The sequence below is a fragment of the Typopeltis vanoorti genome, chromosome 3 (genome assembly GCF_054136105.1).
Source record: "Typopeltis vanoorti isolate ZY-2024b chromosome 3, IOZ_Tvanoo_1.0, whole genome shotgun sequence".
NCBI classification, from domain to species: Eukaryota; Metazoa; Arthropoda; class Arachnida; order Uropygi; family Thelyphonidae; genus Typopeltis; species Typopeltis vanoorti.
This window is the reverse complement of record NC_143551.1, coordinates 75,041,618-75,067,835: the sequence shown is the minus strand read 5'-3', so window position 1 is coordinate 75,067,835 and position 26,218 is coordinate 75,041,618. Positions and strand designations below refer to the sequence as shown.

Below are 26,218 nucleotides of genomic sequence, written 5' to 3'. Positions count from 1 at the left end.
AGTAATTACTCCATACTTCAAGGATATCTTTTTCTCCCGTTTTCATGTCACCTTTATCATCTCTAACTCCTTTTAAAGCACTCTTACCTCCATTCTTAAGCTTCTTCAACAACGTCCAGAATATTTTGCCACCTTCTTGATATTTATTTTCTATGTTCTTGCCAAAGTCCTCCCATGACTTTTGTTTAACTAGTTTTACACAGTATTTAGCTTTCTTACATTTTCTCTGTATTCTCTAAGAGCAGAAGCTGACTTATTTGCCAAGAACTTTTGATATGCTTTCTTCTTTTCCATCACTGCCTCTTTAACTTCCTGTGTCCACCATGGAGTTCTAATTTTTCTATCCTTGCAGACAACTTCACCACATGCCTCTCTAGCCGAATCAATGAGGGCTTTCTTCAAGGCTTGCCACTGAATCTCCAACGTTTGATTCCTGTTCTCAAACTCTTTCATTTTTTCTTCAATAATCTTTGTGTATTTTAGTCTACAGTTCACATCTGAGAGCTGCTCAACTTTTATTCACTTTAAAACTTTCTTACATGTTCTTTTCGATATGAAATTCAATTTTATCCTGCTCAAAACTAAATAGTGATCACTTCCAATTTCAAATCCTCTGTACACCTGGTGTCCTGCACCAGGGAGAAAGCATCACTATCAACAATAACATAGTCAATGAAACTTTTCTTATTCCTTGCCTCTTCTCTCCATGTGAATTTGTGCACATTTTATGTTGGAACATGGTGTTAGTAATAACCAGTCCATGTCCTGAAGAGAAATCCAACAGATATTTGCCATTAATTATTAGCTTTGCTTTTTTCTCCAAATTTTCCCAAAATATTTCTGCATGTCTCGCAATCATTTCCTACTCTGCTATTTAGATCCCCAACAGGGACCAACTTTTCATTTTTCATTGTGTCAGTTGCTTTTTCTAAAGCCTCAAAAAATTCCGCCACTTCTACCTTAGTAGAACCATCTGTGGGACCATAGGCACAAATAAGTCTCATTGTCCAGTTCCCCATTCTAATATTTGCCCACATTACTCTACTTGAGACTGACTGCCCTTCAAGAAGATTAGACTCTTATTTTGTGTTGAATACTATGGCTACTCCTTCTTTCCTCGATTGTCATTGACTGAATATAACATTTTGTATTTATTGCTCAGAAAGATCTCACCAGTTCTTGTCTTTTTTGTTTCAGTCACCCCTATTATGTTGATCTGGTACTTACCTAATTCCTCAGCAAGCTCCATTTCTTTGCAATTCAGACTTCTTATGTTGATAGTACCGATCTTTAACTCTGATGATGTTGAGATGGGGTGTGTTTTCAGATTTGTTAGTAGCTGATTTTTCGCTGTTCGCCCTGGTTCCCTGGTGAAAAGAACGGGGGCCTTGTTTAACTGGGCGACACCCCAGCCGGCATGAAATTTTGTCATGTTGTACCATCATTTTTTTTATTTTGATTTAACCAATAAGAATACAATTTGGTTGGCTAATTCCCAAATTGCCAGCCCATCCTCGTTTGTTCAGTATCCAAGAAGATACCCAACAGGGTGCACCACGAGAAGGTGAGGATTGGACATTAGGTCAGAAGCCCTGGTCGGTTCTCCGCATTCCTTTAAAGGCTATGTGGAGGTCTCCTCTTAGTTATGCAGCTTTGACCCTTAAGTACCCCCCGAGTTTTTATAATACTCAAATTTACTAAGCTGTCTTCACCCAGTAGATCAATGTTTAAGTCACTAGTTATGTAAGATTTGATGATTCTATCATTTGAGTACTACAGAGTTTCTCAAATTAGAAAGAATGAAGAGTACTGTCACTGGCAAAACAGCAAATAGGATTTGAAGTCAGAGAGAGGTAATTAATGTAAAGGAAGAAGAGTGGGTGATCACAGAGTGCAAGAAGGTCATAAGATGGTTGGTTGGTCAGGATACTTTGATGGCAAACACAATTGAATGCCTTGAAATTAATGATGGCAACAGGGGATCACATTTCATGCAAAGGGAATAAACATAGTCCATGAGATCTGTTAATATTACAACAATGTAATAATGCCTCAATTCTTCTTGTCTAGTCTTCTAAGAAATCTTGTCATGTGTAGGACATCAGCTTTCTTGAAAAAACTTTGGTTGACTTTCGTAAATATATGGTTTAAAAATGACAAAAAGTAATAAGTACTTACCAGAAAACTTTTAAGGACTAAAGAATTAAGGTTTGGAGTCCACTATAATAAATTTTCATCCAAACAGAATTGTTATGTTTCAAAGATAGAACTTTCTGATAATTTGCCACCATAAATGAGTGTTATAACAGTTTTGCAACAGTAAGATTTCATGTATACAAGGATGGTCTGAAAAGTTCTCGGCTTAACAATGGAAAAACAAATTTTTATTTTTCAAAATAATCTCCCTTAAAACTAATACATTTATTCCAGTGATGCACCAGCACCATTATCCTGTCCCTGTAGTGGCTCTCAGTAAGATCTGCAAAATACCCCTCTACAGGTGCAATCACCTCTTCATTCAAAGAAAAACATTGATCAGCGAGGAAGAGTTTTAGTTTTGGGAAGAGATAGAAGTCAGAGGGAGCCAAATCTGGGGAATAGGGTGGATGTTCCAACAATTCATAGTGCAGATCACTTAATCTAGTCTGGTTAAAAGATCAGAATAATATTCCCAGGCTATTGTTTTACCTTTTTCAAAAAAATTAATAAACAAAATGCCTTTAGCATCCCAAAACACAGATGCCATAACCTTTCCTGCTGATGAAATTGACTTTGTCTTCTTTGGCACTGAACAACTGGCTTCTGTTTTAACTGCTGTTTGGATTCTGGTGTGTAATGATGAATCCAAGTCTTATTCATAGAAATAAATCGACACACAAAATCAGTTTTATTCTTGTTAAACGCTCCAAGCACTGTTCAGAGATTTTCATGGGAGTGCATTTTTGGTCTGCTGTGAGCAAGCAAGGCACCCATCTTGCACAAAGCTTTTTCATTTGCAATTCACATGCAAAATACAGTCGGATCTCTCTTTATGCGGCAGATACGTTTCACAGAAAATCACAAAAAAGACCTAACTTATGTTGAAAAATTAGGAATATGTTCCATAATTTTCTAAAACCACATAAAACTGAAGCAATGAATTAAAAGAAACCTAAAATCGCATAAAAAAGTTTATAAAAATACGGGAAAATAAGAATGCTTAAGTTTGTTTTAAAGCTTTATTCATTTAATTTTATTGAAAAGTAACAATTTTTTTTTAACATTTTGTCATTAGAATTATAGTCACTATTAGACAATATTCGGCAACGTTTGCGAACTGGTGCGAAATCACTTTCATCACCAGAAGAGATAGTCAGTGCATCAGATCCGTGTGATAAAGGCAATGGTTCTTCACAAACAGAATTAGCTTCACCCTCGTTCTGTGCAGATTTTTTTTCTTCTGACAATGTAATCAGTGATTAAACTTTGCGATGATGATTTTACTAATTTTTTATACAGCTCTCGATATCCAGACATACAGTTCTTCAGCTCACGTTGGAATTTAAAGGCTCGTTCAGAATTTGTGTCATTAACAAGAAATTGATTTTCCAGTTTATTGCACAGTTCAAGACCTTCTCAAATTATATTTGCAGTGAGGGGGACAGGTTTTTCTTCCGCTTCACTATCATTTTCTGGATCTTCGACGATATCTAAAGTTAATCGATATCCAATATCATCATCATCACTTAAGGCATTATCCACAAGCAATTCGTCTACATCATTCTGGCTAAATGTATCAAAACCTTCTCCAATTTCCTGTGCCAAAGTAATGATTTCAGCTGATAATTAGATGTTTGCATAGTTGCACTGTCCTGTCTGCAACAAATCCAGGCCAATCTGCTTTCCAACAGGCATTTAAAGTTTGTGGTCTTATTTCAGCGATAGCAGATGCAACATGATTTAAGCAGTCCAAAATAGAAAATATTTTCCAAATGTCAGTTACTGTTAATGATTCATTTTCTAGTTTATTAAATATAAATTGAAAAGTGTGTTTAACGTAATATTTTTTAAAAGTAGCAATTATGCCTTGATCTAATGGCTGAATAATGCTTGTTGTATTGGGTGGAAAAAACACCACTAGCTGCACATTTAGATGTTCTAAATGCAGATGACTTGGTGCATTGTCAATAATTAATAAAACTTTAAAATCTAGAGCTTTTTGCTTCATATATGTTTCCACTTCTGGTACAAAGCAATTATTGAACCATTCAGTAAATACAGCAGTTGTTACCCAGGCCTTTGTATTAGCCATCCAATGTATGGTAGCTTTTTTAGATCTTTGCCTTTCAGAGCATGTGGTCTTGGAGATTGATTTACTAAGAGGGGTTTCAACATTTGATTTCCTGATGCATTGCTACAAAGTAACAACGTTACTCGATCTTTGCTTGCTTTAAACCCACTTGCTTTTTTCTCAGACTTTGCGATGCAAGTTCGACTAGGCATTTTTTTCAAAACAATCCTGTTCTGTCAGTGTTAAACTTGATCGTGGCCAATATCCACCATCTTCAATAATTCTGGCTAACTTCTCTTGAAAATTTTTGGCTGTTTATTCATCTGCTGCTGCTGCAACCTCGCCTGTAATCTTCACGTTATGAAGTGCATTCCTTTTAAAAAACCCAGTTAACCATCCTTTGCTAGCCGAAAATTCTTTATCAGCCTGGGAAGCAGAAGTAGTCGGCTCCAATTGCTTTATGTGTTCAAAAAACCAAAGAGCTTTTTGTTTAATTAAATAACCACTTATAGGAATTCTTCTTTGAGTTAATTCTTCAATCCAAATTACGAGCGCTCATTCTGCTTTTTCTAATAAAGCATCTCTTGAGTACGATGATAATTTGGCACTTAGTTTTTTTGCCAGAAATGACAGATTTTCTTATTGTGACTTCATTCTTTTTAATTGCTCCTATAGTAGATGCACCTAAATTAAAATGTTTACCAATCGCTGTAGATCCCTCTCCTTTTGCTAAGTGATCTAAAATTTCAAAGAAAAGCAATTTCATCAAAGAAATTGCTTTTCTTTGATGCTTTTTTCCCTCCATTGGGCCAAATTAAATCTTTAAAATAAAATTTAGACTTTCGATAATGAAAAGACAAACACTTACATGCAGAATTAAACTTTATGGACATTCACTGGTTATACACGTTACATTACACCAGAATGTGCTGCAGCACGCTGTTCATTATGTACAACGGTACATAAGTTTTGAAGTTATGCACCGCATAACTTCAAATCCGCATAAAAAGAGACCCGAGAATGAAATGCCTATAGTCTCAGCAATTTCACGCACTTTGACTCACCGGTCATCCAATATCATATTGTGCACTTAATGATTTCTGGTGTTGTTACATTTTTTGGACGTCCTTCACGTGGATCATATTCAAGGCTGGTACAGCCACATTTAACTTGGCAGCCCATTTCTTAATTGTCGAAAACGAAGAAGAAGGGTGCCCATAAATGTTTATGAACTTCGAATGAATTTCTTTTGGTGTTAAACCTTTCTTTTAGTGTTACAAGGTGATCAGCATTCATTTTAGAAATTATGTACTTTGCAACCATGTTATAAATAAGTATTTTAATTTCCCGATGTTCTGACCTTCATATTCAGGTCATCATCTGGAGTATATACAAATATACAAGGACAAGCGGAGTTACATCACACACAGTATACTAAAGAAACAACCATTTGATCAAAGGTTATTCTACTGGCATGACCTCTAGTGAAAAAAAAAAAATTATAAAAAATAAAATAAAATACAGATAAAATTAATTATTTAGAAACTACATCAAAGCTAAATTCTATTTAAGATAACATAAGAGAAATATTTTTTTCATATAGATAGTTTTCTTATGGTAACAATGATTTCCTATTTTTAACATGACAATTGTTATATTAGATTTAAGATTCTGAATTATCTACAGTCCTGTGGGTAGAATGTGCTTTCTAAATGCTTGGGATTTTTAGATCATTATTGTTCAGATTGAGGTGGTTGATAAGAATCTCACAGGTTTCCTTAAATTTTGTTCATACCATGTTTTGGTTTGATGTAAACAACTGGTGCTTTTCCAGTCAATTGTATGTAAAGTGTTCAGGGCATGATCAGAAAGGCAAGCTTCACCATAGTTATTATATTTAATGTGTTGTTTATGTTAATTTTGTCTGATAGAAATTGTGTGTCCTGTTTCCCCTATATATGGTAGATTACAGGTACAATAAACACAGTATACTCCAGGGTGGTTCAGGGAGGGAGTGGGTCTTTGGATGAGTTGAGTAAGCTTTTTAATTTTGTAGCAGGTTTAAAGGTGGCTTTGAGGTTGTATTTCTATAGTATTCTGTTTATTTTATCTGATGTCCCTTTAATGTAAGGAATGGTTATAGTTTTATTGTAGTCTGGTTTATCTTTGTTTTTTTTTATTGAGGTCTTGTAGAGAATTTTGTTAATAGTGTTCTGGCTGTAACCGTTTTTTAGAAAAGTATTGCTGATAACTTTTCTAAAAAATGGTTACAGCCAAAACACTATTAACAAAATTCTCTACAAGATCATGAATGCACTGCTGGTATGAGAATATTACTATGCTTATTGAAGACAAAGTAAAATTAATGAACTGCATGTTTGTTCTCTAAAGCAGGATTTCCATATAATATAATTTTACCTTACTCACACAGTACCATCATCTTGAACAATGCAAGTACCTATGTATACTGCTATCTGTAGTGTCTGCATCAAGAAAAGAATACAAGAACTTGACACCACTAAAGTACACAGCTAAAAGGCTTCAATTTGGCATAAGTTAAATATTAAAATGGAGGATATTATGGATCCACTCATATTTTTTGATGAAATATAGAAAGAAACAAACTTCAAAATATGTTCTGAGAAACCTTATCACCTTACATAAATATAGTTTTTAGTAGATAAATGGTCATTTGCATTGATTTATCATTAGATATTTCACTGTATCATCTATCATTCCCACTAGTTTCTGTATAATGGTAATAGTTTCTGTTATTGTGTCAGAATTTTTGATGCCATAAACAGACAACAAGAGCTAGTTTTTGCATTTTCGTGCTGAGGTTGCTATGGCAAGTTGCAGTTAACACCTCAAGGAAAAATGTGATTCAAGCTTTGAATAGAGAAAACTATTCCTCTCATGAAATAGCTAAAAGGATGTCCTGTAATCAATCTACTATGGTATGGCTGCTGTCAAAAGTGAAGGAAACTGGATCTGCTGAAAGAAGAAGGGAATAAGAAGAAAGCCACTGTCTACACCATGCCAAGAATGAATTCTAAAGTGGCTCTGCCTCAAAAATCATTGCAAGTTGTCCAGAGAACTGAAATGGGACCAGGAAGAACAAATAGGAGTTGTGGCAAGCTCTGTAACTGTCAGGAGAAGACATTCGACAGGGACTGATACCTGGGAACCCTAAAAAGTAGCCCTTGTTAACCAAAAAAATGAGATTAGCTTGGTTACATTGGTGAAAAGAGCATACGAAATGGACCCGTAATCAGTGGAAACAAAGTAATTTTTTTTCTTGTGAGAAAAAGTTTAACCTGCAGGGAAGCAATGATAGACAGAGAGTTCAAAGACAATTTGGAGAAAAATTCAACCCTGCTATCTGGTATCAACAGCCAGTCAAGTGATCTAGAGCTGCATGTCATATCATGGTGTTGGTCACTTGCACTTCACAAAGGTTCAGAATGAATGCACAAGTATACCAGAAAATTTGAGAACTACTGCCTACTATCAGAGACCACTTTACCATAACGACAAACTGCATCTTTCAGGATGACTGTCCCTATGACAAGGGACAGTCATCCTAAAAAAGTGTAATGCTATTATAACCCTAAAATGTATCATACCAATTGAGTTTAGTACTTAAAAAGCTTGTTTTTGTTGCAGGTTAATAAGTGGCTCAATGAACACTTGATTCAGCAACTACCATGGCTAGGAAATAGCCCAGATTTCAACCCATTGAGAAACTACATCACCCACTGTAGCCATGTTTTTTTGGTAATTAAATTTGAATGCCTATTTGAAATGGGATAACACAATAATTGTTGCAATTATTGTGTTATCCCATTTTTGATTAATATTTGCAAATATTTCAAAATGTAGTGGACAGTGATATTTTCAGAGGAACTTTGGGAGTTCCAAGAAGCCATTATAAGGATATGGAACCATGAATTGACAGTTGCATCCACTAGGAAATTGATTTTGTCAATGCTCTGCAGATGTCAAGCTGTAATATTATTTTTAGCTTTCAATGTTAGTAAAACTGTGTAGTCAAACCAAATTTTGATATTGGCATTTGTTTTTCCAGTGAAAATCTCATTGTTGACTCCATTTTGAAATATTTACAAATTTGTTGTCATTTCCTGATTATGTCACATCCTGTACTAAAAAGAGCCAAATATTAATAAAAAATATTATATTACCTTCTTCATTATTTGCAACAATTATTGCAGTATTATTCCTTTTCAAATAGACATTCAAATTTAATTACCAAAAAACATGGTTACAGCAGGTGTTGCAGTTTCCATGAACATGTGTATACCCGAATTGCCTTGGTATGCGTATAATCTATGAAACTATTTTCCAGTGCTGTTTATGAATAAAGTCCAGATTGGTAAAATACTGTGTGTGTGTGTGAGTGAGAGTGAGAAGACTTCCACTCACAAAGGGCTATATACCAATAGCATTAAGACACCAGCTCTGCCCAGGAGCCTGTACATCTGTCTTTTATTAGTGCTTAAATTAGGTTTCACTGGTCTGACAGCTGTTTCAAACTGTTGGTTCTTATCAGAGACTAGGGATAAATCTAAAGAGCAAAAACCACAGCAATTCTATGTCAAACAGTTAAATTCATAAGTGAGAGCTCTTGGTAGGTGCATAAACAATTACCAAAGTATAGAGCCAAAAGACTTGAGACATTATTCTGAAAGTTTGGCAAAAGCCTTAAGTTTCAGATTATAGTTAAAAGCAAGCATAATTTTCCAGGACATGAATATATCATTATCCATGACATTAGTTGTGATCCTATATATCACAACCAGCAGGCCTAATCCAAATAATATGAGAAACAACTTATTATTACAGATACCAGCATACTTTATTGTTAAGACAATACATACAAAAAATGTTCACCAGGTATGCGTATAATCTATGAAACTATTTTCCAGTGCTGTTTATGAATAAAGTCCAGATTGGTAAAATACTGTGTGTGTGTATGTGTGAGTGAGAGTGAGAGAGAGAGAAGACTTCCACTCACAAAGGGCTATATACCAATAGCATATTAGTGCTGAAGATGGAATAAGAATTTGCCCCCCTCCCCTTTTTTATTAATTTTTATAATTTTTTTAAAAAATTCATTTTTGCCTGGTCCAAAAATGCTGCTTGAGAGAGACCAAACATAGATCTTCAAGGGATGTGCAGAATAGTACAAGTGTTCAAAAAGAAAGAAACACAACCCACATAAAATGTATATACTAAGACCTATAGCTGTTGGAATTATTTATATATATAGGAATACCTTGTATAGCGTGGTTAATTGGTTCCAAGAAGCATCCGTGCTATGCAAAACTGCATTGTTCGAGGTCTATTTATAAAGGTTTTCAATTTAATTTGTTTATTACAAAAATTTAGGATAATAAAAATGTTTAAAAATATTGCTATTTTTATTAACTAAATAAGAAAAAATCCTTTTAAACTGATATAAAAGTTGTAGAAAACAAAACAAATATTGTTTCAATTTTAGCATATAGTAATTTACTTTTTACTAAAGTAGTCTTTTAGTGTTCGTTGAACCATCCTTGTCTTCTTTGTCTCTTCAAGTACTAGATCTCTGTAGCATTTGATGACATTATTGAGACTTTGTCTCACTTTGATGCTTCTTTCCAAATTCAGGTCAGCATTCATGAGAAAGTCAGAAGCTTTGTCGATTTTTCTCACAAAAATTGGAAGGTCAGTAAAGGAAAATTCTTCAACCATGACATCAGTGGGGTCATCTTCTTCTTCTGCTTCATAGGCTCGTTGTTGTTCCAACTCCAAAAGGGCTTCATCATCCAGATCATTTGAATGAGAATCAATACATTTGTTCACATTGTTACAATCTAAACTTGTAAAACCAAGATCTTTGCCCATCTGCACAATTTCTGTTGAGATTTCCTTTTTCTGTGTTGCAAAGGCAACAAAATCCTTTGAACAATACGGCAAGATATTATGCCATACGGCTCTCATGTTGCTTTGAGTCACCTCTTGCCAAGATTCATAAATATTTTGAATGGCATCTTTTATGTTAAATTTCTTCCAAAATTAACTCAAAGTCCAAGATTTTCTGCTGCAGCTTTAATAGCTTGAACAAAAGTGTTCGTCTTAAATAGTAAGCCTTGAAAGTGGAGATAACACCTTGATCCATCGGCTGCAGAATTGATGTTGTGTTTGGAGGGAAAAAATGAATCTTGACATTTTCATCTAAGTCGGTCAATAGAGTTGGATGGCCTGGCACATTGTCTAATAAAAGCAAAATTTTGAAAGGAATATCATTCATTCTTTTTACAATAGCTTTTAACTTCAGGGCAAAAACAAGTTTTTGTTTCTTCAGTTTTAAACTTCGAAAATTGAACGAGTCACCCACGCTTTTTTTTATTTGAACGCCAATGAACAGGTAAATTGTTCTTTGTAAAGCCCTAAGAGCTCTTGAGTTTTCCTGCTCTGTACACTAACAGTGGCTTCAATTTTAAATCACCTGATGCATTACCTCATAGTAAAAGTGTCAATCAGTCTTTTGACACTTTATACCCAGCTTGTGTTTTTTCCTTCTCTGCTAGAAATGTGCGCGATGGCATTCTTTTCCAGAACAAGCCAGTCTTGTCAGCGTTAAAAATTTGATCATCTGTGTAGCCCTCCTCCTCAATAAGCTCCTTCAATTCATTGGGAAATAATTCTGTAGTTTTAGTATCAGTATTTGCGGTTTCACTTTGGATTCTTACGTTATCTAGTCCCATATGCTTTTTTGAAATTGTAGAACCACTGGCGACTTGCTATAAAAGTTTCCCTGGTTGAACCTCCTTCATTTTCACTTTCATTTTATCATATAGACTTATTGCTTTTGCCTGGAATATCATTTGACTCAAAGGAATCTTTTTCTGATTACAATCTTCAATCCAGATCATTAGAAGGCGTTCCATATTTTCCATTGTAGAAGATCGATTTCTCGTGATCACTTTTGACATATAAGAAGCGGTGCTCATTCCATGTTGTTTAATCTTTTCTTTGCTCTGAATAATTGCTCGTACAGATGACTCATTCATTGAATTCTCAGGTGCTATTTTAGCAAATGAAGCACCATTCTCGTGACATTTTATAATTTCAAGTTTCTTCTTTAATGTCAACCACTTGCGTTTTTTTGTTACTCTAACAGTGTCTTCTTTGTTTTGTCTCTTTTCACTCATACTTAAATAATAAAAAAATATCAAATACTAATATTAACATAAATAATAAAATGCCACGGGGAAAGAACATGTCTACATGAGAGCCAATCGAATAACTACTGCATAAACATGGCTCTCGACTGTCACTTGTGGTGCCAGGGAGTCGCCGGTCAGTGTTGACAATGTTAGTGTAATAATGACAAGTGTAATAATAAAAACTGCAGTAGACCAAAACCCGCATTGTTCAAAACCGCGCTATACAAGGTATTCCTGTATATATATATAATTTCTTGGTATCTTTAAGGCCTATAGCTGTTTTTTCGGATTCAGAAACCCTTAGTACAAAAATGATCTTGCACATTCAAGAAAGAATATTTGTTGAATACAATGAGAATTAAAGTTTAAAAACTTAAGGTAGAAATCTGAACAATCAATATCGTGTAGAGTGCACTTTTCAGAACAAGTTCCACATCAAACATATCCAAAATAAATTTAAAGAATGGGATGTTTGCAATGCACCTGAAAAGCTGGAAACAAGGTTGTGGACATTCATGATTTAATAATCAATAGTACCAAGAAGTCAGCGGAAACTTCAGAAAATGAACTTTGTAAAACAGTTTCAACTAGACTGAAACTCATGTTTTCTGCACCTTGAGTTACTTAGTCTGTTTTATGGCAGTTGATCAAGGTATCCAAGGCTGATTTTTTATAAGGATTTTTAAAGAAAAGATAATTCAATTCATTCTACTAATACACAGGAAGAGCTACAATTCAACATTCAATGTGTTTGATAACATGATTGTATTCACTTATATGCAAACCATAATGACCTACACATTCAACAACTTACGTAATTTACTAATACACAAGCATTACTTCTTGGTTTTATTTCTTTATGAAAACCCCTGCATAACAGTACAAGTTTGGAAGAATACTTTTCTTCCAAATTAATCTTATTTAAAATCACATTAACAGTACCTGAACCAATGCCACACTCATTGGCAATTTGTCTTTGAATCATGGAGAAAAAAAATACATATTTTTGAATGCTTTCTTGGAAATATATCCATTTTATAGCTACACAAAATGAATAAAACACTACGAATGTCAACTTGTTTATACCATTAAAAGTGCATAACACTATTAATTAATAAATATCATAGAGACAGTTAAAATATACAGCACTCAAACAAAATAGTGAACTAAAATCAAACCAAAATTATTGTGAAATGAAACAAAAACCAAACCAAAACATGACGAAAATTTAGCTTGTTCAAATTAATTTGTTCGCTGCCGTATGTTTAATAGTTGTTATATTTCATCTGTTACAGTGGTATCATGAATAAAATATTAAAATTAATATCATACATGCAAAGCAATAAATGGAAGAAGTCAGACAAGAAGCCTAAACTCCTATGAGGGTAGTCATTTATGGGTGGCTGTTGAGCAAGAGACATAAAAATTAATATTTCAAGAATCTTGGGAAGTTGAACACAACTATATTTTTACGATTAGATTTTTTTTTTTTTTTTTAAATCTGCAGACGACTAAAAAAAAAGTCATGCAGTGAAGCATAAAAGTTTTTTTCCCATTTCATTTTGTGCAATGTATCCAAGATATGGTCAACTAGACCTCACTGACCAGTTGGCCATTGGGCAGCAAGCCTAAGAATGTTTCCCAAACCTTGGGAAGATTAACAACCATATTTAGATTAGGTTGGCTTTTTAAATTTAAAAAAAGGGGTGCTTAAGGGTCAAAGCTGTATAATTGAGAGGAGACCTCCACATAGCCTTTAAAGGAATGCGGAGAACCGACCAGGGCTTCTGACCTAATGTCCAATCCTCACCTTCTCGTGGTACACCCTGTTGGGTATCTACTTGGATACGGAATGGACGAGGATGGGCTGGAAATTTGGGATTTAGCCGACCAAATTGTATTCTTATTGGTTAAACCAAAATATAGAATGACGGTACAACATGACAAAATTTCATGACGGCTGGGGCGTCGCCCGGTTAAACAAGGCCCCCCGTTGTTTTCGCCAGGGAACCAGGGCGAACAGCGAAAAGTCAGCTACTCGAACAAATCTGAAAATAAACCCCAACTCAACATCACCAGAGTTGAAGATTGGTACTATCAACGTAAGAAGCCTGAATGGCAAAGAAATGGAGCTACCTGAGGAATTAGATAAGTACCAGATCGACATAATAGGGGTGACTGAAACAAAAAAGACCAAAACTGGTGAGATCTTTCTGAGCAATAAATACAAAATGTTATATTCAGGCAATGACAATCAAGGAAAAGAAAGAGTAGCCGTAGTATTCAACACAAAATACGAGGCTAATCTTCTTGAATGGCAGTCAGTCTCAAGTAGAGTAATGTGGGCAAATATGAGAATGGGGAACTGGACAATGAGACTTATTTGTACCTATGGTCCCACAGAAGGTTCTACTAAGGTAGAAGTGGAGGAATTTTTTCAGGCTTTAGAAAAAGCAACTGACACAATGAAAAAGGAAAAGTTGGTCCTTGTTGGGGATCTAAATAGCAGAGTAGGAAATGATTGTGAGACATACAAAAATATTTTGGGAAAATTTGGAGAAAAGTGCAAAGCTAATAATAATGGCAAATATCTGTTGGATTTCTGCTCAGGACATGGAGTGGTTATTACTAACACCATGTTCCAACATAAAAATGTGCACAAATTCACATGGAGAGAAGAGGCAAGGAATAAGAAAAGTCTCATTGACTATGTTATTGTTGATAGTGATGTTTTCTCCCTGGTGCAGGACACCAGAGTGTACAGAGGATTTGAAATTGGAAGTGATCACTATTTAGTCTTGAGCAGGATAAAACTGAATTTCATATTGAAAAGAATAACGTGTAAGAAAGTTTTAAAGCGAATAAAAGTTGAGCAGCTCTCAGATGTGAGCTGTAGACTAAAATACATAAGGTTATTGAAGAATAAATGAAAGAGTTTGAGAACAGGAATCAAACCTTGGAGATTCAGTGGCAAACTCTGAAGAAAACATTGATTGATTCAGCCTGAGAGGCATGTGGTGAAGTTGTCTGTAAGGATAAAAAAATCAGAACTCCCTGGTGGACACAGGAAGTTAAAGAGGCAGTGAAGGAAAAGAAGAAAGCATACCAAAAGTTCTTGTCAAATAAGTCAGCTTGTGCTCTTAGAGAATATAGAGACAAATGCAAGCATGCTAAATACTGTGTAAAACTAACTAAACAAAAGTCATGGGAGGACTTTGGCAAGAATATAGAAAATAAATATCAAGAAGGTGGCAAAATATTCTAGAGGTTGTTGAAGAAGCTTAAGAATGGAGGAAAGAGTGCTGTAAAAGGAATTAGAGATGATAAAGGTGACATGAAAACAGGAGAAAAAGATATACTTGAAGTATGGAGTAATTACTTTGAAAAACTGCTAAATGAAACAAGCAGTGATGACAGCACACTGGTAAAAGACATTGACCAGGCATGCAGTCAGGAATACATATCCATACTTGAAGTAGAAAAAGCCATCAAAGGCTTGAAATGTGGAAAGGCAGCAGGAGTAGATGATATTTGACCAGAAATGCTGAAGTATGGTGGTATAAGTCTTACAGTGGCTGCACTGCATAGTTCAGAAAGCCTGGACAGAGGGACGAATTCCCGATGATTGGAGTAGAGCTCTCATAGTACCCATATATAAAAAGGGAAATAAAACCGAATGTGAGAATTACAGAGGCATTTCCCTACTGAGTGTTCCTGGCAAGATCTATGCAAGTATACTTGAGAAACGGTTGAGAAGAATTGTGGAAGAAAAGCTTGGTGAAGAACAAGCTGGATTCAGGCCAAATAGAGGCTGTCAGGATCAGATCTTCACTTTACGACAAATAGTCGAGAAAGCATGGGAATATAACAAAGATCTGTATTTAAGTTTTATCGATCTGGAAAAATCATATGACAAGGTGCCAAGAGAGAAGCTATTCAATACGCTGCAGTTATATGGTGTCAATGGGGCATTATATCAACCAATACTTAGTCTTTATTTGAGTTGTAAGTCAGCAGTTAGAATTGAAGGAAGTACAGGAAGATGGTTTAATGTTAAATCTGGTGTGAGACAAGGATATACATTATCCCCTCTGTTATTCATTATCTATATGGATCACATTATGAAGGAAAGTGGTATTAAACATGATATCAAAATTGGAGATATTAATGTCAGCTCTTTGCTTTATGCAGATGATGTTATACTTCTAAATAAATCCGCTACAAGTCTGCAAGATTCTCTGACTAAATTGAACAGCTGTTGTAATAGATATGGTATGAAGGTCAGCAATAAAAAGACAAAGACAATGAAAATAGGCAGAATCATTGAAAATGTCAACTGTGTTGTGAATGGAGAACCTGTGGAACAAGTAAAACGTTTCAGCTATTTAGGCACGATTTTTAGTGAAGATGGTAAATTAAATATAGAAATAGACAACAGAATCAGCAAAGCTGGTATGGTGGGAAGTCAATTGAATAAATTCATATGGAATAAGAGAGAAATTAGTCGGAACACTAAATTAGCTGTATACAAGACAGTGTTCAAACCAGTTTTAACTTATGTATCCGAGAGCTGGGTCAGAAGTAAAACACTTGACCAAAGACTAGAGACCACAGATATGAGAGTCCTGAGAAAGATTATAGGCGTGAACAGATGGCATCAATGGCAGTATCATATTAAAAACGAGGATATTAGGAAAGAACTTGGCATTGTCAGCATCCAGGAATGCGTTAGCAGAGCTAATCTCAGGTGGTATGGTCACTTAAACAGAATGAGCGAGGAAAGATTAGCAAAACAAGTGTTCTCTGCCAGGTTGGCAGCAAAACGACCCAGAGGAAGACCAAGATATAGGTGGATTGATACGGTACAAAGTGCCTTAGACGATAGAAATATAAGATCTGATAATGTTGGAGTGATGACAAGTAACAGGCTGATTTGGAGGAAAATTGTAGATAGGAAATTAATAATGATGTAATTTTTTTTTTTCATGTAGTACTATCATATCCTGTACACCCCTTGAGGGTACATGGCAGGAATTTGATGATGATGATGGCTTTTTAAATTTTCTGCTGATTTGAAAGAGTTTCATGTTTGTATTTGCAACAGCAAAGCATAGTTTTTTCCCTATTTGATTCTGTGTAAAGTATCCGAGGAATAGTCAGCTAGACCAATTGATCATAGATGTGACAGTAGATGTGTTTCTTTGTGTGCTTCAAGGCAGATCTCCAGTTATCTACCTTTATCTACTCCAGAAGAGTAGATAAGTGCAGCTAGCTTCAAATGGTTCCATGGTGTAATGGTTAGCAGTGTGGGCTTTGAATCCAGCGACCTGAGTTCAAATCTCCGGGGGAAACCTTACTATATACAATTTTTTTAAAGGAAGTTTCTACGACTACAGTAGCAAATTATAGACCAATCAGTATCTCAGGCATGGTAGTAAAAGTACTAGAAAAATTGGTAAAAAAGAGAATTCAAGAATGGATAAATAAAAATATACTATATGAGGGTCAATATGGCTTTCTGAATGGTCGGTCATGCCTGAGTAATTTACTAATTTTTTATAATAGAGTAACAGCTGAGTTCATCATCATCATCAAATTCCTGCCATGTACCCTCAAGGGGTGTACAGGATATGACAGTACTACATGAAAAAATTACATCACTACTAACTTCCTATCTACAATTTTCTTTCAAATCAGTCTGTTACTTGCCAAGACTCCAACATTATCAGATCTTATATTTCTATCATCTAAGGCACTTTGTACCGTATTAATCCACCTATATCTTGGTCTTCCTCTGGGTCGTTTTCCTGCCAACCTGGCAGAGAACGCTTGTTTTGCTAATCTTTCCTCTCCCATTCTGTTTAAGTGACCATACCACCTGAGATTAGCTCTGCTAACGCATTCCTGGATGCTGACAATGTCAAGTTCTTTCCTAATATCCTCATTTTTAATATGATATTGCCATTGATGCCATCTGTTCACGCCTCTAATCTTTCTCAGGACTCTCATATCTGCGGTCTCTAGTCTTTGGTCAAGTGTTTTACTTCTGACCCAGCTCTCAGATTCATAAGTTAAAACTGGTTTGAACACTGTCTTGTATACATCTAATTTAGTGTTCCAACTAATTTCTCTCTTATTCCATATGAATTTATTCAACTGACTTCCCACCATACCAGCTTTACTAATTCTGTTGTCTATTTCTATATTTAATTTACCATCTTCAGTAAAAATTGTGCCTAATTAGCTGAAATGTTTTACTTGTTCCACAGGTTCTCCATTCACAACACAGGTGACATTTTCAATGATTCTGCCTATTTTCATTGTCTTTATCTTTTTATTGCTGACCTTCATACCATATCTATTACAACAGCAATTGAATTTAGTCAGAGAATCTTGCAGACTTGTAGCGGATTTATTTAGAAGTATAACATCATCCGCATAAAGCAAAGAGCTGACATTAACATCTCCAATTTTGATATCATGTTTAATACCACTTTCCTTCATAATGTGATCCATATAGATAATGAATAACAGAGGGGATAATGTACATCCTTGTCTCACAGCAGATTTTACATTAAAAAATCTTCCTGTACTTCCTTCAATTCTAACTGCTGACTTACAACTCAAATAAAGACTGAGTATTGCTTGATATAATGCCCCATTGACACCATTTAACTGCAGTGTATTGAATAGCTTCTCTCTTGGCACCTTGTCATATGCCTTTTCTAAATCAACAAAACTTAAATACAGATCGCTGTTATATTCCAAGGTTTTCTTGACTATTTGTCGTAAAGTGAAGATCTGATCCTGACAGCCTCTATTTGGCCTGAATCCAGCTTGTTCTTCACCAAGCTTTTCTTCCACAATTCTTCTCAACCGTTTCTCAAGTATACTTGCATAGATCTTGCCAGGAACACTCAGTAAGGAAATACCTCTGTAATTCTCACATTCAGTTTTATTTCCCTTTTTATATATGGGTACTATGAGTGCTCTACTCCAATCATCGGGAATTTGTCCCTCTGTCCAGGCTTTCTGAACTATGCAGTGCAGCCACTGTAAGATGTTTAAACCACCATACTTCAGCATTTCTGGTCGAATATCATCTACTCCTGCTGCCTTTCCACATTTCAAGCCTTTGATGGTTTTTCTACTTCAAGTATGGATATGTATTCCTGACTGCATGCCTGGTCAGTGTTTTTTATCACTGTGCTGTCATCACTGCTTGTTTCATTTAGCAGTTTTTCAAAGTAATTACACCATACTTCAAGGATATCTTTTTCTCCTGTTTTCATGTCACCTTTATCATCTCTAACTCCTTTTATAGCATTCTTTCCTCCATTCCTAAGCTTCTTCAACAACCTCCAGAATATTTTGCCACCTTCTTGATATTTATTTTCTATATTCTTGCCAAAGACCTCCCATGACTTTTGTTTAGCTAGTTTTACACACTGTTTAGCTTTCTTACATTTGTGTCTGTATTCTGTAAGAGTAAAAGCTGACTTATTTGCCAGGAACTTTTGATATGCTTTCTTCTTTTCCTTCACTGCCTCTTTAACTTCCTGTGTCCACTAGGGAGTTCTGATTTTTTTATCCTTGCACACAACCTCACCACATGCCTCTGTGGCAGAATCAATCAATGTTTTCTTCAGAGTTTGCCATTGAATCTCCAAGGTTTGATTACTATTCTCAAACTCTTTCATTTTCTTTTCAATAATGTTTCTGTATTTTAGTCTACAATTCACATCTGAGAGCTGCTCAACTTTTATTCGGTTTTTAAAACTTTCTTACATGTTATTCTTTTCAATATGAAATTCAATTTTATTCTGCTCAAGACTAAACAGTGATCACTTCCAATTTCAAATCCTCTGTACACTCTGGTGTCCTGCACCAGGAAGAAAACATCACTATCAACAATAACATAGTCAATGAGACTTTTCTTATTCCTAGCCTCTTCTCTCCATGTGAATTTGTGCACATTTTTATGTTGGAACATGGTGTTAGTAATAACCAGTCCATGTCCTGAAGAGAAATCCAACAGATATTTGCCATTATTATTAGCTTTGCTCTTTTCTCCAAATTTTCCCAAAATATTTTTGTATGTCTCACAATCATTTCCTACTCTGCTATTTAAATCCCCAACAAGGACCAACTTTTCCTTTTTCATTGTGTCAGTTGCTTTTTCTAAAGCCTCAAAAAATTCCTCCACTTCTACCTTAGTAGAACCTTCTGTGGGACCATAGGCACAAATAAGTCTCATTGTCCAGTTCCCCATTCTCATATTTGCCCACATTACTCTACTTGAGACTGACTGCCATTCAAGAAGATTAGCCTCGTATTTTGTGTTGAATACTATGGCTACTCCTTTTCCTTGATTGTCATTGCCTGAATATAACATTTTGTATTTATTGCTCAGAAAGATCTCACCAGTTTTGGTCTTTTTTTGTTTCAGTCACCCCTATTATGTCGATCTGGTACTTATCTAATTCCTCAGCTAGCTCCATTTCTTTGCCATTCAGGCTTCTTATGTTGATAGTACCGATCTTTAACTCTGGTGATGTTGAGTTGGGGTTTGTTTTCAGATTAGTTCAGCTGACTTTTCGCTGTTCGCCCTGGTTCCCTGGCGAAAACAATGGGGGCCTTGTTTAACCAGGCGACGCCCCAGCCGGCATGAAATTTTGTCATGTTGTACCATCATTTTTTATTTGGGTTTAACCAATAAGAATACAATTTGGTCGGCTAAATCCCAAATTGCCAGCCCATCCTCGTTCGTTCAGTATCAAAGTAGATACCCAACAGGGTGCACCACGAGAAGGTGAGGATTGGACATTAGGTCAGAAGCCCTGGTCGGTTCTCCACATTCCTTTAAAGGCTATGTGGAGGTCTCCTCTCAGTTATACAGCTTTGACCCTTAAGCACCCCAAAACAGCTGAGTTGGATAAAGGAAATGGCTACACAATGATTTTGCAACGTCACTTGACAGAATACCATATGGAACTCTATTACACAAATTAGAAGATGTAAATGGTAATAATGTAATTAGAAAATTAGTAAATGGATAAGTTGGTGGGTGCTGAACAGATATCAAAAAGTGGTATATGTAGGGACAGAACTGAAAACAGGTGATGACTAGTGATATGCTGAAAGGTTCAGTGCTGGGCCCACTGTTTAGTTTGTACATATGTATACAAATGTATACGAAATAACCTGAAAAGAAATATTCAGTTGTTTGCTGATGATGCGAAATTAAGTAGAGTAATAGTTAATCAATGTGATATGGAGAGCTTGCAGGACAATTTAAATAGGCTGTCAGTATGGGCAAAAGTTTACGGGTGTCAGTTTAATATCGAGAAATGTAAAGTTATGCATTTGGGGATAAATAAATCAGAAGCTGTGTATCACATTGATGCCACTGTACTCCAGGAAGTAGATGAAGCTAGAGATTTATGGTGGTTAGTAGACAGAGAGTTAAAGTTTAGAGGACATATTGCTAAGGTAGCCAATAAGATTAGTTGGATATTGGCAGTGGAGAGGATTCAGAGGCAAGTGACCAAGATAGTGAGCAGCCTGTGGAATGCTCCCTATGAGGATAGATTGAAGGTGTGTGAATTGCAGAAATTGGTTGATAGGAGAAAAAGAAGGATGTGACAGAAACATTTAAGTTGCTTAAAGGGTTTTATAGGATAGATGCAGGGGAAATGTTTCAGCATTTGGCCAGAGGGACCAGAACAAGGGGTCATCCCTGGAAGTTGAATAAAGATATGGTCAGTAGGGGTGTGAGGACTAGATTGTTTGCTTGGAGAGTGATAAATGAGCAGAATGAGTTGCCAGAGTCAGTTGCGAGTGCTTTGTCAGTTGAAGGGTTCATGGAGAGGTACGACAGATTGCGTGATAGATTAGGTCTCCTGCAATGAGTTTTCAGACTCCATGGAGGTACCCATATAATAATAATAATAAATAAGGCTTAAATACAGAGATTATATTTCTTTCAAGTTCTGGTTATTTTTTCTGAGTGGCCATTGAACAAGAGACAAAAATTAATATTTCACAAATCTTGGGAAGTTGAGCACAACCATATTTTTCAGTTTAGGATTTTGCCCTGAATATGTATAGGAAATAGTAATAGCATTACTCTAATTGGTATGTTGAGCGGGATGTAAAGAGATGGGAAAAACAACTTCTTTTTTTTAACTGTTTTAATTTACTTTAGTTAAATTAACCCAGAGAGGTTAGCTAGACAGGTTAAGTAGTTTTAGGTGCAATACCATTGTATGTTACTAGTTGCTGGAACATAGTCTGTGTATATTGATGTAGATATTCCTGAAAATGACTTTCATAAATGAATGTCTAACTCCATAAATCACATACAGTGTATTCTATACTTAAATCATAAGTCAGAAGTTAGAACTGAAGGAGGTGCTGGAGATTGATTTGACAAAATTCAGTGTAACAGAAGGATGCACATTTTAGTGATGGCAAATGAACTATGGAAACAGAAAGCATAAAGCAACCATGGTGTGTGAAGCCAAATGAATAACTGAAATGGAATAAGAGAAATTAGCCAAAATGCTAAACAAGCAACATGCAAGATTGTATGCAAAGTAATCCACATGTTAAAATCTCTGTTCACCAATGTTCCAGCAGATGAAGTCCTGGAACTCATTAGACGATCTGTTCCCTCCTGATATCTCTTAAGTTTTCAAACATTGTCTCCATTCTAATTATTTCAGATGGAATGGAAAAATTTACAAGAAGCTATCCAAGCCTTACAATGGACAGTCCTCTGTTCTCCTCTACAATTTATTCATGAAAAACTTGGGAAAATGTCTCCTCACATCCATAAACAACAAACCTTCAATCTGATGGAGATATGCAGATGACATCTTTATCTGGAAATAGTGTTGCTGAGTTACATGATTTTTCTTTAATCTATCAACTCTTTCCACCATAAAATAAAATTTACTCTGGAACTGGAAAATGAAGTAAAACTACTTAGATGTTTCAGTTATCAAAAAAGCTGAAGGCTTCTGACTTGCAATATACTTGTGTATATTGCAAGCCCACTCATAAAGGTCCTGCACTCACTGCACCATATATCGCAAAAACTAGGTATTCTACACACTCAAAAAAGGAGCAGTCTATCACCATAGAAGAAGAAAAACTGAAAGACGAATTATAAACTCTGCTCCAACTACTTGTTTGCAACAGATATTCAAAGCAACTCATAAAAAAATTGCTATTCTCTAGTTCTGCTCCACAACAAAACCCCAACATTTATTATAGGGCTTCAGTTTCCATCCCTTACATTGGTAGACTTTTGCTCAAGATCACCAGTCTCCTCAAATCTCATGACATAAGTGGCTTTCAAGCCCATTTTGACTATACAAGGTTTACCTATAGACCACAACCCTTTCTACAGCACATCCAGGGATCAATAATATTTCACGTTGATGTGAACTTTCTTACATAGGGCAGATACAACTAGAAGTTTGGAAATATGGGAGAAAGAATATAGTCATCAATAACAACAGAGAAGACAACTCTGGCTTGCCTTTTCATTTTTCCCACATTGTCATCATACACATACACATTCCCACATACACATCATAACACTGAATGAAATAATAGCTCTATGCCTTACACAGAGGACAACTTCACCACTCATAACATGAGCGAATCTATTATGGTCATCAGTTCACAAGGCACACCCAATAGGAATCAGGGATCGATCCCATGTGATATTTGGAAATCGCTCATCACATTTTTCTGCATGTCAGACTTCAACTTTTCAGCCAACTATCTGCACACAACAATGAACAACAGCTGAATTCATGCCAACTCTCACATTCCAGTGTGGCTTTGTTTTCAACTTATATTTTAATGGGTCCAACATGTTTTATATATTTTAGTAATGTCGTAGTTCGTGTTTAGCCTTTAATTGCATTTTTTGTCATCCAAACCTAGAAGAAGCCACAAGTATTAGTGGCAAAACTAGTCAGTTTCATTATAGATTGTTACAACCAAATAAACTGTGTATTTTCTTTTATAAAAGATCTGACAATATTTAAGTCCTGACAAAATAAGAGTAATTTGGATGAAAACTGTAGACACGAAGTTAGTCATGTGGTACTATCACAATACTATAAGTATCTCAAAACCTAAGCTGATCTAGGTAGTGACCTTCTCATAATGCATTGCAATATATATGCCAAAACTATCTTTTTTTACAGGATGCTAGAGAAATACGATGTAAAGCTAGCTGTCTCTCTATATGCAAATAGCCTAACTTTGAAGATATACACATGTAAACTTTTGTTGTTTGTGGTTGGATGAATAATGAAAATAAGGTTATTTTTAAGTATTTAAATATTTTAAATTGATTTTGTTTATGGAAAATATTGTTAGTTTAAATGAAAATGAAATAAAAGATGTATAAAATATCATTATGCTGATAAAAATATTTGTTAAAATGATATTTACTGTAAGAAGAATATAGCAACGATGCTTGTAGTTCCACTGTTAGTGGTTGACTAGCAAGATTTAAGCCGAACTGCACCTCACAGCTATGTCATGGATGGAAACACTTATTGATTCTTCATGCTGTTGAATGTTAAGATATGTATATTTTCCTGTGTCATTGGAATTAAAATACCTGTAGTTTTTTTTTTTTTTTTTTAATACTGAGTGCAATGAAATAATCATCAAATGGAAAAGAAACTTCATTGCATCACAAATAAACTATCTAGTATCTAGTCTGCCCTGAAAAAAAAAAAAAAAAAAAAAAAAAAAAAAAAAAAAAAAAAAAAAAACTTCTCTTCGCTGTGTGTAATACCCACTGTCATGATGTCATTTCCTGCAGGCACAATTGAGAGAATACAGCATATGCCCAAGTCTGATATGGAAACAAGCAGCTGATAGACATGAGAGAGAAGATATATTTATATAGAGGAGATGTATAAAAAATGGAGTGGACAGAATATAAGCGAGAGTTGGAAACAAAGAAAAATAAAAGGGATGAGTAGTAATATTTTGTGGATTCCTTCTATGTTTAAGTTTCTATTGAGAAGTTTGTATATCTTTGCTGTTGTAACATTTGGGTTTTAAGTGAATATTAGATGGAAAGCTATTTTGTTTGTGGAACTGACAGCTGTCAAGTAAAAACGCTGGAACATTCCATATAGTTGTTTTCTATTTCAGTACTGGATAGGTGAGTTCCAAAAATTAAACTGTTTCTTGGTATTTGTTTTAAGTAGTAACTGAATATGTTAGAAGCATATGTTGTTTATATATAAAGGTGTTAGCTGATTTTATATATATATATATATATAAATAAATAAAATCAGCTAACACCTTTTATTCCCATATAGGGAGTAGGCGAAGCTGTTTTAGCCCTATCTAACTTTTCGAGACTGAGTGGGCAGTTCAATCTCCACTGGTAGCCAATCAGAGATAGCTGGCCCACACTAATTAAACAGCATACAGTGAAGAGAACCCACACTATTTCAATGTCTGAAATAGTGTAGGTTCTATGGTCGATTTTCTTGAATTTATGGAATGAAAAACTTAGAAAAATTTCCTCTAGTTGCTGACTAGATTTGAAACCAAGTCTTCCTTTGTGCTGTCAAGCATCGTTGAGTGAAAACGCCACATCCACTGAGCTACACAGGCTATATATATATATATATAAACACTTCGTTAATAAAATATATAAAAAGAAAAGTTAATTTATGTAAGTAGCATAACACCAAATACATAAATTTTGGAGAAAGAATCTGTAAATTGTAAGGGAAAATATATACCAATAGAACCTCTAATAATTAACACTATCATTCACCCAACCACAAACAAAAGGTTGCATTTCCTGTCAGACAACAATCTCATTCTAAATCCATGATACAAGCAATAATATTCATTTTTTTGATAATTTTCATTCTCGCATCCACTTGTCTTTGAAGTGGTGTCTGCATATATACACCTTATTTTATTTATTTTTTTTAACTCCCATACACAAGAGACAAGAGTAAGGGCAGTGGCAAAGAGAAAAGTAATCCATTGAAATTCATTTTGAAGATGTGGAGGATGTAGACTTTAGAGGATATTTCACAGAACAGAGATAGATGGAATGAAAGATGAGAGTAGAAGGTTTGGTGAGTTAGCAATTCAAATGCATGAGGATGCTAAACAGTTGCTGCTCGTGTTATTGTGTGAGATGTTGTGCATAAATATTAAAAATGTTACGAAAGGGTATTTTTCAGAATTGGATAAAAAATTTACTTACTCTCATGAAAGTATCTCCAATAATTTTCCTTTTTTCTTCAGGATTAGTAGTTGCACACAAAATTGGAGTGCTTTTTTTCCTTGTTGGATCCTTTCTGTCAACTGGTACAGTAGTTGTTCCACTATAGAAACTATGAGACGCATTGATCACTGTTTAATATGAAAAAGAAAAAAATAAAGAAAATGAGAAAGTTAACAAAATTAACAGCAGTCAGTGTACGCTGCTAACCATAAACCATGTATACTCAATGACTGTTTTAATATGTTCTTATGAATAAAATTCTTTTGGAAGATAAACATTAAATTTCTCATCAGGAAAGAGGTCGTGCTTATGGGGCCATTATAATATGACTAGAACTGTGTGTTTTCAAATGTAGGAAGAGTAGAAAGAGAAGAGTTTAAGAACGAGTGAGATAAGTAGAATTTTTCTGTAAAAAAATAT

The 26,218-nt window shown here is 35.1% G+C and overlaps 1 protein-coding gene across 2 annotated transcripts in view; it reads right to left on the bottom strand.

The window, feature by feature from the left end:
• bur (GMP synthase burgundy) overlaps positions 1 to 26,218 on the bottom strand; it is a 330,780-nt gene that overhangs the window by 138,147 nt on the left and 166,415 nt on the right. For both annotated transcript variants that reach the window (XM_090390672.1, XM_090390671.1), the window contains exon 9: positions 25,778 to 25,926. In XM_090390672.1, coding sequence (XP_090246798.1) covers positions 25,778 to 25,926 — 149 coding nt within the window. The remainder of the gene's footprint in view (positions 1 to 25,777; positions 25,927 to 26,218) is intronic.